At 31.7% G+C, this 13221-nt stretch overlaps 1 protein-coding gene across 1 annotated transcript; it reads left to right on the plus strand.

The window, feature by feature from the left end:
- The first annotated feature begins 8548 nt into the window (after positions 1-8548).
- Positions 8549-11604, plus strand: LOC100252484 (LOB domain-containing protein 4). The gene is made up of 2 exons (XM_002264013.4): positions 8549-8827; positions 11023-11604. The coding sequence occupies exons 1-2, from the start codon at positions 8651-8653 to the stop codon at positions 11356-11358; spliced, it is 513 nt and encodes a 170-aa protein (XP_002264049.2). The 5' UTR covers positions 8549-8650; the 3' UTR covers positions 11359-11604.
- Positions 11605-13221: the final 1617 nt, after the last annotated feature.

Here is a 13221-nt window from a genome sequence, read left to right on the forward strand (position 1 = left end):
AAGTCACTATATCCATGTATAAAATTCTAAAAAGAAGAAATAGAAATTGCAACATTTTCATTACAAAATACACCAAAGTTTACAAACATGAAATTCTTAGTCCTTTCTATATATATATATAACTTCTTTGGGTTTCAAAAGAAAAAAGTAAAAATAAAAAGAAGTTTTACTTATTTATTTCATTCTTTATCATTTTTTTTTTACTATTTTTTCATTCTTTCATTTTCTTGCTCTTTTAAGCAATTGAATGGAGGAATTGTGGCAACCTATCCTAACAGACACAATCCATGAAAGGTAATGTCTCTTCTCTAGTTTGAAAACTGAGGTAGAGATACTATCCTATTGAAGGAAAAATTAATTCATAACTAGATATATTGTGTCTTAGCAATATATGAAAGCATTAAAATGAAATAATGTATTCATTATTATTTTTAGGATACAAGATTTTGAAGTCACAAAAGCTAGCCTCAAGGCCTAGTTAAAAACCCTATACATATATAAGGAAATGACTACATGCAAACAGTCTACAGAAAAAAGAAAGAAAGAAAAAAAGGCAACAATGGTAACATGCCTTACTATATGTTCTCCAAAAATTGCTCAATATCTAGCTCTATTATGTTCTTGTCTAAAAATATTAGGGAGCTAGAAAGAGAGTATAATTCAGTGAATGATAATATAATGAAGGTTTTAGGATAGTTAGTTCAAAATAGAAAGAGAGTTTCATAATGTAGATAACACATTGTAATTATATATAGTATACAATTTATATAGACATATAACGTCGGACGACCTAGTGTATAATTAATCTCCACGACTATGGTGTCACTAAAAGGCACATTCTAATATCATACAAATATAATTACTTTGATGCTCCTTCCATTAACATGGTTTCATATAAACACAATGCCCCTACATCTCTCGACACACTTCTCATACAAAATACTCTAGTGTCACTATGCCATTATAGTGGTCTAAGGTACATGAAAATCACAACAATAGTAGTAAAGTATAAAAATAATGCCAATGATAGTACTAATGATTGCGATCAATTAGTAGAACGTATTAGATAAGTTTTTTTTAGGAAAGATCGAAGAGGTGTTACAAGAGTCTTGCTTAAAATCCAACCTCCAACTTCCTTTGGACCATACCCATCCCTTCTTGATCAATCAAACCATCTTATGTATATATCAAAGATATATGATGTATTTAACTATAATAAACATGATATTTGACCAACACATTTTGGAATCATATCTCATAGTATTTGAAAAAGAATATATGCATATAACATTATAAGAATGAGATATATAATTCTAAAATCAAGAAAGATCATTCATTATAAGATTACTCATAATAAGAATTCTAAATTGGAATTTTCTCAAAACTTCTATTATGATGACTTAGAGATCCAACTTTTGGAATAATAATACTATAAAAGCTTCTTTACACTTCTCTTTTTCCGTTTTTTTTGTAGTTAAATACTCCTATTCATAGGTTTGGATGGGAACTTAAAGTAAGTAAACATATAGGTGACTCGTTGCATGACTTACCTAGATACCAATCAAAAGGAAGGGATTGATATCTTTCTTATTACATGAAGATGACATGTAGTGACGTACTTGAGCTTTGTAGTTACTCAAGTAGGTGAAACATATAGGTGACTCGTTGAATGACTTTCCTAAGTGTTAATCAAAGGGAAAACATTTGCATGGAGATGACATGTGGTATGTGCTTGAGCCTTACAAATGCTTTAAGTAGATGAGGAGTTCCATGCCCCACCATGATTGGTTAGGTGTTGCGTGATGAAAGCGACTAAGTGTCATTTTGGTTACATGTATTCCCACACCTTGTGCTTAGGTTGCATGAACCTTGCAACTACTTCAAAATGGGTGATTGAAATCTCTCAAACAATGGAGCAAGTGATGCACTTGGCTACTTGGAAAAGGTGATGTATTTGGTTTCTTAGTAAAGGACAAGCAAGAAGGCAATGCACTTAGTCATTTGGTAAAAGACGAACAAGAAAGTGATGCTCGTGCATGCTTAGTAAGGAGGTGATTAAAAGGTAAAACTTAAAAATATTATTAATAAAAAAACTAGGGTTATTATAAGGGTACTAAATTTAATGGACTATGAGTGGACCTTATTTCTTTGTGTTTTGATTTGGATTAGGTTTTGTAATTGTATATATGTATGAGAGAGAAATTAGTTAAGCGTTTTTAGTTTGGTGGATTAGAGTTTTATGGATTTCATAATTATTCCTAAATACGTTAGTAGAGTCTTCATTTTGCTTTGCATCATTATTGTTTGCTATATCAATGTTTATTTTGATTTTTTCTATCAATCATATTGTTTAGGTTTTGTGTCAAAGGTACATGAAGAAATGAGAAAATGTTGACATAGTTAGAATAGATATTGGCAATATAAGTAGTAAACAATCGGTATAAGTTATTTTAAAAAAATAGGTATAATTGAAATTTCTAAGATGCCATAACTTCACTTATATGGAAATTAAATCAAGATAAAGCAAATTAATTATAAATTAATTAATTTTTTGAGTTTGTGATGTACTATTCACTACATGAAATTTCCTTATAAACTAATGTTCATAATCCAATAAGGCAGTAGTTATCAAAGTCTTTGGATCACCTTTCCAATCCTTCAATCTCAAATCTACCTATATCATGATCAACTAACATATTCTTGTCCACAAAAGATATATGTCAAATTCCATTGAAGGAATTACTATATCCATAAATTTCATGATTATAAATGCTTAGGATTACCTAAGGGATAAACTGTCACAGATCCATAAGATATTATGGGTGCTTATTTTGAAAATATCTATTACCACTTGCTTAAACCACCAATTCCCCAAATCTATCAAGATTATATAATCACATTAGGATCTCACTCATTATTCAAAGTAACTAAGGACCCAAGCACTAGTGTAATACTCTTTCAAGGTTGAGAACCCATGCAACATATTTAGTAGCTTGGAGAAGTCATGATAACTTGAAGAAGTCATGATAACTTGATAACATCTAATCATGACTCTTCATAGTTCCTATTCAATGTGTAGCTATACACACTAATATACTCATTATGAGAAAATCATCTTGATGACAAGTCACCCCACTACTTTAGAGGTAAAGTATCATGATTTCTAACACATTGTCAAAGTTTATGAACCTACAATAAATAACTAATTACTTTATAAGAAATTCGTGACTTGAATCTTCCATGCAACTCCTAAATAAAGGATATATCATATATAACGAACTAAATTGTTTCATCATGGCAATGCTTTGAAGGGTTCTATCCTAACAAAAACAATATTCTGATCCTTGTTCCTTCACCAAAGATTAATAAATCAATTTTTTTAATCAACTAACTTATCTCAAACCCCTAATCTCTCATAGTTACTTAATAATGGATGCACATGGCTATGTGAATGGGTAACATTAACGTGATTAATATTTTAATTCCAATTACCATTATAGCCATTCCATTCATTTCCATATTTTTGTCAACTCAAATCTTGTATCTCCAATGAGGATATTAAGCTAGTTGTCGAGTCAAGCTACAAGATTCATAACCATATTGGCTTTTGTTTTGTAGTTATTTTGCACATGTTGTCCTTTCCTTGTATATTTTATTTTATTTGATCTATGCTTGGTCATATGATCTATTCTTGAAGACCTTTTGGTTACTATCATTTATCTAATTGTTTGTTTTATCAACACTGAACCTTTATCTTTTGTTTTATTATTTTTTTTGTGTAACCTATAAAGACGTTAATTCTACTTTGAATTTTGGTTTGGAGTAGGTTATTGTCTTCCTAGCATACCTTTTAGGTTAAGTTCATTATACATACACTATTGCAATTCTTGATGCACTAGGTAAATTTTATCTAGACACCATTAGTGAGAGTTTTGTTCTAGCCATCTTGTTTGAATACTACTAGTCAGTGTTCTAACACTATAAGTCCAAGAAACTTTCCATGAATCTTTGACAAAGCTTTTTAGCAAATTACTTTTTCAAATTTTGTGAGCTTTTGATGTGGGATCAAAATGCATATACACAACACATTATTTAAAACCTTATAAAACCATGCATTTTGAAAAACATTGATGCAACCTATATGAAAGAAGATTAACGAGCATATGATAAAGTATAAAGCTCCTGAGCTAGTTATTTCTTGGGCTTTCGATACTCAAATCTTTAGCAAGCATGAATTATGAAACTTGTGATACCTAAAGATGATCATGGAGTTTATATCAACTAAAATCACACATAGTGCTAAAGGAGTCTTATAGTAAAATAAAAGAGGCTAGTGTGTACAACCTAAACTTGCATGTGGGTTAAAATAGAAATGATTTAAAGGAGATTTTTGTAGAAAGTATGCATATGCCACCATGAATGAGTTGCCTATCACATGTAAGCTTGGAAGCGCATACCCAACTCACACGAGGAATTAAGGTTAGCATTTGTAGAATTACTATGCTGAAAAATGTTGAATTTTAATAGAATTTTACTTGAATTTTCACATGCAACTACTTTATCCACAAGTGTGAAACTTTGATGCAAATGTGCTAATTTATCATGTGAAATTGAAGCCTATAAGTGCTTCATTGACATGTATATGTAGATTTTATTTTTGCATGTGTCGATTTGCTTAAAATTACTAAATTCATGTCTTAAAATGTGAAATTGAAGTCCACAAGTGATGCATGGACTCATATATATAGATTTGGTTCTTATATATGCTAATTTGCCTAAAATTGTTGAATTAATGCCTTAAATGAAATAAAACTTTTTCATTAAATTGGTTTTATATTTAAACAAGTTTTAAACTTTGATGTGTAATTATCAAGGTCTAGGATCATATGACACTTTCATATATAAAGGGAATACCAAGTTGTATTTAAGGGCAAATGTTTCCCTTTATTTTCTTTGTTTTTCTACTTTATTGCTTTTAGTTTTTCTTTTAGTATTTGTATCAAAAGACAATGAATGATTTTCAAGATAGCATGAGAAACTAAGACAATTCACTAATTGGAGAAATGAATCAATTTAAGGAAGGGAAGACAACTCATCAAGGCTTGTCAAGGTATTGCTTAATTGAAGGAGGATAACATTTACAAGACTTTAAAGTTAAGATTTGACCCCTTCATCATTTTGGTGACGACCTTACTCTTTTCCATGTGGATTAGTGATCTTCAGGGACTATTGTATGATAAAGGCCCTATTCAATTCTTTCATAAAGAATTCCAACCTTGTAATCACTAGAAAAATTGACACCTTACATTAAGACCTCCTTTGAAAGAAACTTATACATTAAGACGCTTCATGCCCTCTATCTACAAGGGACACTCAGTTCCTATAGAGTAGTTTTTTTATACTAACTTTTGTCTTTCTAAGGTACACCCCCTCGACCCTTTGCCTATTTTGACTTATTGTTTCCTTTTACTTACTAACTTGTGGGGGACTTCTCGAGGAATCATCTTTTTGTATTATATGAGTTGAGAAGATCCCTTTCATACTACTTATTCTCTTTTCCCTAAATGGTTGATGATAGATAATACCGAACATTAATACTATAATCTGCAATGTTTGCTACGTAGGATAGGAGAAATAGGAACTCAAAACAAGCTACTAGTCAAGAAAAGCTACCATCTAGCAACTCAACTCAAATAGAACTACTAGCTACTAAGATTTAGATAGTTTAGGAGGATATCAAGATAAACTTTGTGGTTGGTATGGAACTTGCTCTAGACAAGTTGCTATTTCTTCATAATTTGGATTATGGGCGAGTTTGTGTAATTTCCACCATCACCCAATCCTCAAGTTCTCTGCTTGCATCATGATTGAACAATTTTTTTTAACTTTGTGGTTGCAAATGATCCATAATGAGGATGAGCTTTCAAAATAAAGATGCATTTTTCCATTTGAAAATGGCCTTTCCTAGTGGGGAAAGGGAAGGATTCCTTATTTAAAATTAAGGCTCAGAGGGAGTACAAATTCAATAGAAAAAAAAAACCTCAAGACTTTACGTTTAGGCCTTATTGTATCTTAGACTTGGATTAGGAAGAATGTCCTTAAACTACAAATCAATCATAATAAATATGGAAGAGGGGAATAAAAAGGGCAAAAAATGGGAGAGAGGGTGACATATCGCGAATAGTCACTAATATCACAAATGAAATTGCCACATGGTGTCCATTTTTTTTTCTGTTCAATTATTTGGATGATGTAAAATATAATAAAAATATTATTTTATTTCTTTGAGTTTATTTATAATTACTTGTTAATGGTATGGTATTTCATTTTTGCTGTACACATATCTTAAATTTAGTCATTCCAGATGGTTTAAAAATTGATATATAAAAAATTCTATTGAAAGAATTAGAAAGATTGTTCTATGTATCCATTCTCCTATGCTAGAATTTCATTATTTAAAAGGCCTTGCAAAGTTATGAATTTCCATTGTAGAAAACTTCCTAGTGATGTTACAACTAGATGAAATTCAACATATAAATTATTAGATGTTCGTATAACTTATCAAAAGGTAATATGATTATATTACGTTGCTTTGCAATAGCGTGATTCACATTCTTGTTTTGAGTCATCTAGTGATAATAATCGGCTAAATGCTACCTTATTAAGAGATTTTTTTTTTTTTTTTTTTATAAAAAAAAATATTTTTAATTTTAAAGTATTAACTTTTTCTACAATTGATAAGACAAACTCTTGTTTAGTTATTCATCAAATATGATATATATTAAATATTTCTAGTAATTATTTATGTAATAAACAATATATACCAATGTGATAAAAATAATGCTAAGTAAATTTAATAATTACATAGTAGAGTAAGTTTTCTTTAATTTCTAGCTACAATGATGGATGAAATCTATCTTACTTTGAAGAAGATGTTTTCAAAATATAGTTCTAAATATGACACCGCCATTTCTTTTGCACAAGACTCTCAAATTCAATCAGTGATCTCTAAAGATAAGTTTCCTTATTGGGATTTTATTGAAAGAAGGAAATCAGCTTATAACTCTTATACAAAATTATAATATTATTTTGAAACTTCCCTCCACATTGATGTTGATGATACTTTTGATTTTTTCCATATGACAAAAAGTACAACAAAATATATTTTTTGTGCTTCCCACCTTGGCTCATGATTTATCACTTGTTCCTATCTACTAATTTATTTAAGATTTCAAAAAGAAAAAAAGTGCCAAATTTGTATAATTTCAAATTTTGTAATACCCATTTTAATTATTAATAAAATTATTAAAGTATTTTAAAAAATCAATTTTATTGTAAACCTCTGGTTTATATTATGATTACATTCCTTTATTTATTTAATTTTATGTTGTCATAACTTATAAATTGTAACTTTTAATTAATCACTGATTCAAACTTTTATAATTCATAAATACTATAATTATTAAAACTTTTATAATTATAAAATTATAATTTAATGTTAAAATTTTAAGTAATATTTAAATTTAATTCAAATTAAAAGAATGAACCCACCCTAAGGCCAAGGCTTGAAGCCTATGAAGGCCCAAAGCCTACCTTAGATTTGGGGACCTATGAGTTGAAAAACTTGGGAGTAGAAGATATCACAAACAAGATACGGCATGCTTATTTTTACCCATTGAAACCTACATAAAGGGACTAGGGGCTTAAAACAAAAATCTTAGCCCTCTCAAGAGCATTATAGCCCATGTACTTCCACCTCATTTTAACTAAAAATTTATTTTGCTAGGAGCAGAAAATTAAGTTTTTAGTCAACCCCAATTTCAACTCATACTTTTCAACTCTAATAATTTTCTTCAATATAATTTATTTGCTTTGGACTTATTTAATTTTAGTGCACCAAAAATAAATTTATTTTCATCATAATTAGTGGAAGCATTCAAAGATTTTTGGAAGACAAATTTCTTTGGTTTTTTAAACAAGCATGATGTATAATACTAATCATGACTTGGTAAAAATTAATGTTAATAATAATTAATGATGATTCTATGCTACACTCAATATTCCGTCATACTTCAAAACAAAGATTAATAAACAAACATAAGGGTCTTGAATTGTCTTCCTTATTATATATGCTTGGATATTAAGCTAAACAATTGTTAACTATTAATGGACTTTGTTCCTTCTTTTGTTTTTATCAGGCAAGATAATCAATTGTTAATAGGTTGGAAGGAAGAAAGAAGCCAACAGGATGACTCTCAAGCTATGGGTACCTTGGAAAAAATTGCGATCTATTAACTAACTCTATACTTCCATGAATACCCTCAAAAAGAAAAATATTTAAAAATAAAATTAAAAATAAAATTTTGAAAAAGCAAGAGAAAAAAAATAATAAAAAGGTGGGCCAAAGATCTTATCAAGAAGGATGTTTTTGTCCAGCCAAATCTAAGGCCTTCTCCATCATGGGACCCACCAAAGATATCCTGTCAAGAACTTTTCTCTACATAAAACCTACAATCTCGTCCTTTCTAAGTCCCTTCCTCTTTCTCTAGTATTTTTCCTTCTTTGGTTGTTTTCATATTTACTTGCAGAAGGCAAAGTATCCACACACAGTTGTGCTTTGCCTTGGACTTCGTACTTGAGACTTAGAGCTATGAAGGAGAGTGGCAGGAAACAAGGTGCAGTTTCGCCATGCGCCGCATGCAAGCTTCTTCGCCGTAGATGTGCTCAGGACTGTGTCTTTGCTCCTTACTTTCCGGCTGATGAGCCACATAAGTTTGCCAGTGTGCACAAGGTGTTTGGAGCAAGCAATGTCAATAAGATGTTACAGGTTCATTTTTCTCTTCTTTTTTTCTGATTCCTTTCCCTTCTTTTCCTCTGGTATATCATCAGAAGAGTCCAATTCTTCGTCTACCATATTCTATAATAATTATAACATTTATGATTTGACCTAATGTACTAAAGCAAGATAGTAGTAGTAGTGATCAGTGTATTAGTTGGAGCTATGGCCAAAGTTTTAGATAATTCAGTATATGGGTTGCCTTACTAAGAAGATTTTGCATATCATCAAACCTTACTTCTTAGTTCTTATTTATTTATTTATTTAATTCTTTTAATTATTGATTATTGTTGTTGTTATTTTGGTTTTGGTTTTGGATGAGCGTAGTGTAAAACCCCACTTTGTGAGTACTTCTTCTTTTCTCTTTTGGCCAAAATAACAATAGGGAGTGTCCAGACTTGTCATGAAGAGGGGATGCAACTTTTAGAAAAGGTGGTAAAGGATATGAAAGTGCATCAAGTTGTGGAGGCCACAGGAGCTTCACTTAAATGACAATTGCTTAAAGATCAATCCTTGTTGTTTCATACGGTGACTGCAACTTGACAAGAACTTCTCCTCCCCTTGGCCCCAAAAAAGGATTCATAGTACTCCCAAAGACCGGTACTGGTAGATTTAACTTTAGGCTTGAAATTCTTCCAAAATTATCCATTTCTGAACTTGTGAGAAGGATATTTTAAGGAGAATTTCTAAATAAACTGCAAAGAGATTTCAAAAATAGTTTTGAGGAGAAAAAAAATGATGGGTTTGTAACAACCTTCAAAATTCATGGAAACTTCCCAAGAAATTGTGTTGATTTGCTTAGGAAACTTCCGAGAAATAGATCCAAAATTTTTTCAGCCGGGTTTGTAATCCTTCTTTCTCATACAACTTATGAACCTAAAGTTTCTGTGGATCATTCACAGATATTTACATCTTAGCTTGTATACCACATGAATTGCATCTATTCATTCTAGCTTTACACCAAACAACCATTGTCCTTCTCATGTTTCCCATATATCTTTTCCATCTACTTCCTCCTTTTGTGTGACCATTATTCTATATTATGAGATTTGTGGATCTTTAATAGCAATTTAATATTACCTTAAAGCATGAATATTTTGATAGGAAAGATCCAATATCTATAAATTAGAGAAAAGCAGTCTTTGGTATATAATTTTCACTTTATGTCAGTTATAGCAGTTGCTGCTGATAAACCGTTAGTAACTTTAGCTGTACTTTTTTACTCACAAATCATCTCAATCTCCTTGATAATATATATGATATAATACTGTTTCATGGGCATCTTAGTCTTTTCCATATCCATCAACCACTTCTTTTACTCGAATTCTGATTCTTCTGTTCAAAAAGTAAGGCACTGTTTACCAAATGATTCCTTGTTAATAAGGAGATAGAATAAAGGATCATAAATTAGCTTTACTGCTTAAAACCATATATAATTTCTAGAGAATAAAGGGAGATGATTGGAGTGGTTTTGATTACAATATGGGGATGCACTTCTACTTTATGACCACTAAGTAGCTTTTTGGAGGATGAGGCTGAAGCCTTTTGTTTTGGAATTCTTATTTTCCAAGCAATTTTGGAAAAGGAAGTATTTCATGAGTCGTGTGCTTTTTTGCTTTAAGAATATGGGGTTACATTGATAGAGATGTGCTCCCCACGACATATATAGGTCCAAAAGATAGGTTGATTCCAGGTAAAACATCGAAAGTTTCCAGTTATTTTATTTGATTTTAAAATTTATGACCACTAAAAATCATGTAAGCATGACATCACAAGAATATTTTTTTCATACAGCCTTTGGAAACTAAACAAAAGATTGTTTATCAGAGGGGTTTGGGTCCACTGCAAGTCATTTTCTTGCTAAACATAAAGAAAAATTGTGTGAAACCGATGTTTATTAATCAAGTCTTCAACAAAAGACACAAGATTGGCCTAGGCAGATGTGGGGAGGAAAAACAATCAGAGTGAAACCATGAAAATGGATACTATGTTATTTTATGTGAATGATCACCATATGTCTACAAGAACATTTTTGCCTAGGAGGCCCATGATTTTGATTTCACACGGGTATTTCTGTATATTCAAGTCTAAACTTCATCTACTAGGGTTTATTTCAATTGTTTCTTTCCAAACAGCTGCATACAAGTATGGACATAAGACCTTCTGTTCAATAATGGAACTTGCAGGAGTTGCCGGAGCACCAGCGCAGTGATGCTGTGAGTTCCATGGTGTACGAAGCAAACGCCAGGGTGCGTGACCCGGTTTATGGCTGTGTTGGGGCCATATCGTCCCTGCAGCAACAGATCGACGCCCTTCAAACACAATTGGCACTGGTGCAGGCTGAAGTAGTGCAGATGAGAATGAACCAATTCACATCCTCAACCTCCAACCAAGCCACAGATTCACCAGAAAACGCCTCACACACATCCAGGCTTGCTGCATCTCCTCAGACCAAGTCCTTTTTTTCCATGGACATGGTGGTAGATCATGCCAATATGGTGGAGTCCCTTTGGTCATACTAGCTTAGCATGCCTTCTCTTTTCCATTATTATTACTATGATGGACTTTTCTCTTTATTGTCTGCCTCTTTTTCACTTTCTTTTGTCTTCTTTTCCTTACATACATATCTCTATAGCACATCTCTACTTGACCACGAGATGATGATGATGATGATCATTAACCATATTGTAAATTTTTCTAAACATATAATTATGACTGGTTATTTATATAGTTAATGGAAGTGAGTTGACTATGCTTTATGAGCTCCACTTTAACTCTTTCTACTTGTTTGGCCATTGGCACTGGAATATTGGTGGGAACACATCGTCTCAAGGAAACAAAGATACCATTCTGATTATAATTGGACTTGTATTTGGCACTTAGTGTAACTTTACTCATTGCTATATGAGACAGCCAAATAATCTGCATATATTGAGAATTTCTGGGCTTTGATATTGAATTTTAGAAAATCTCACTATTTAAGTACGTAGTTCATTAAATATTATAAACGCCCATAGAATTCCAAATAAAAAATATAACCAAGTATTTAGAAGATATAAGTAGAGCCCATGACCAAAAGCCCAGATATTATGCATAAATGAAACATTCCACAACAGGCTCAGGAAGGGCCCATAACCAAAACAGCCACAATAAACAAACCCACAAGAACGTTTAGCTAAACACACCCTAAAATTGCAAGGCCTATGATGCTGTAGCCTCTATTTCTGTCTACCCTTTCATGATCTCGTGACCCTCACGTATCCTTATTGCTACAGACATGGGAGGAATGAGGATGAGCGTGAAGAAGATTGTGACAACAGTGGTTACTCAAGAAGGGCGATGATTCTTTTGGTAGATTTGAAAATTTCTAGCATGGAGGTGGAGGACGGTGCCATAACTATCAACCGTGGCGCCCAAGGCATTGCATGAGGTGAAGTGCCAGCTTAGGAATTTCAGCTTCAGAGAATTGAATTTGGGATACCAATTTTTGGGTATAAGTTTTTGGATTAACTATTCAATTCCTTAGGTAGTTTTATGATCAAGAATAAGCTTACAAGTTTTAGTAGAGCAGACTGATCAAGTAATTTTCGAAAATAAATATTTTGTTTCCTATTTTGTTAATATTCTTGAATCACTGAACCACTAAGTGTAGCATATTCTATAAATTATCTTTCCTTTGTTTTTTTTTTATTTTTTATTTTATGATAGCAACTATCCCATTGGAAAGTTCACATGGATTTTTTTCTCAAAACCTAAGGCAAATAAGTATGGAATGTAGGAAGAGTGTAAATAATTTTTATTTTATTCGATTAGTCTTATATTTTTGGGAAGAATCCTATTGGGAATTATTTTTATTTTATTTTATTTTATTCTATTAGTCTTATATTTTAGGGAAGAGTCCTATTGAGATTGTGCTAGTGGAGTCCCATTCCATTTATAAGTAGAATCTCTTTCCACTTTGAGTCATGTTCTGATTACAAGTAGAGTCCCATTAGGACTGTGTTAGTGGCTTATAAAAGCAGGTCACCCCTCATTCTTTAAATATGAATACCAATTTTTCAGAGAATTTTTCATAGAATTGTTTAGAGAGTTTTTCAGAGAGTCTTTTTAATCATCTATTTGGAGGAATTTTTTCAAAACCCGAGTTGTACACATCTCGCTTACAGAGTGCACCCAAGGCAAGATCTGGCTGTTGAATCTTGGATGTAGACCACCGGTATCCTAGTGTACCGAGTTCGTCTTCGAGAAAGGCGGATCTATTTCAAGGACAGTGTTTATCACACCTCAGCCGATAAGTTTTTCTTCTTATTAATTTCGTTTTTTGTTTGTGTCTTTTGGGCTAGTCATTTGTTTCTATATCCCTAAATCCAATAATCTTGAAATAT

Source organism: Vitis vinifera, chromosome 19, assembly GCF_030704535.1.
Source record: "Vitis vinifera cultivar Pinot Noir 40024 chromosome 19, ASM3070453v1".
Lineage (NCBI taxonomy): Eukaryota > Viridiplantae > Streptophyta > Magnoliopsida > Vitales > Vitaceae > Vitis > Vitis vinifera.

Excerpts from the sequence above, each read along its gene's own strand:
- LOC100252484 (XM_002264013.4), top strand. The coding sequence starts at position 8,651 with ATGAAGGAGAGTGGCAGGAAACAAGGTGCAGTTTCGCCATGCGCCGCA. Across the intron at positions 8,828-11,022 it reads ATGTCAATAAGATGTTACAG|GAGTTGCCGGAGCACCAGCG; the intron begins GTTCATTTTTCT and ends TGGAACTTGCAG.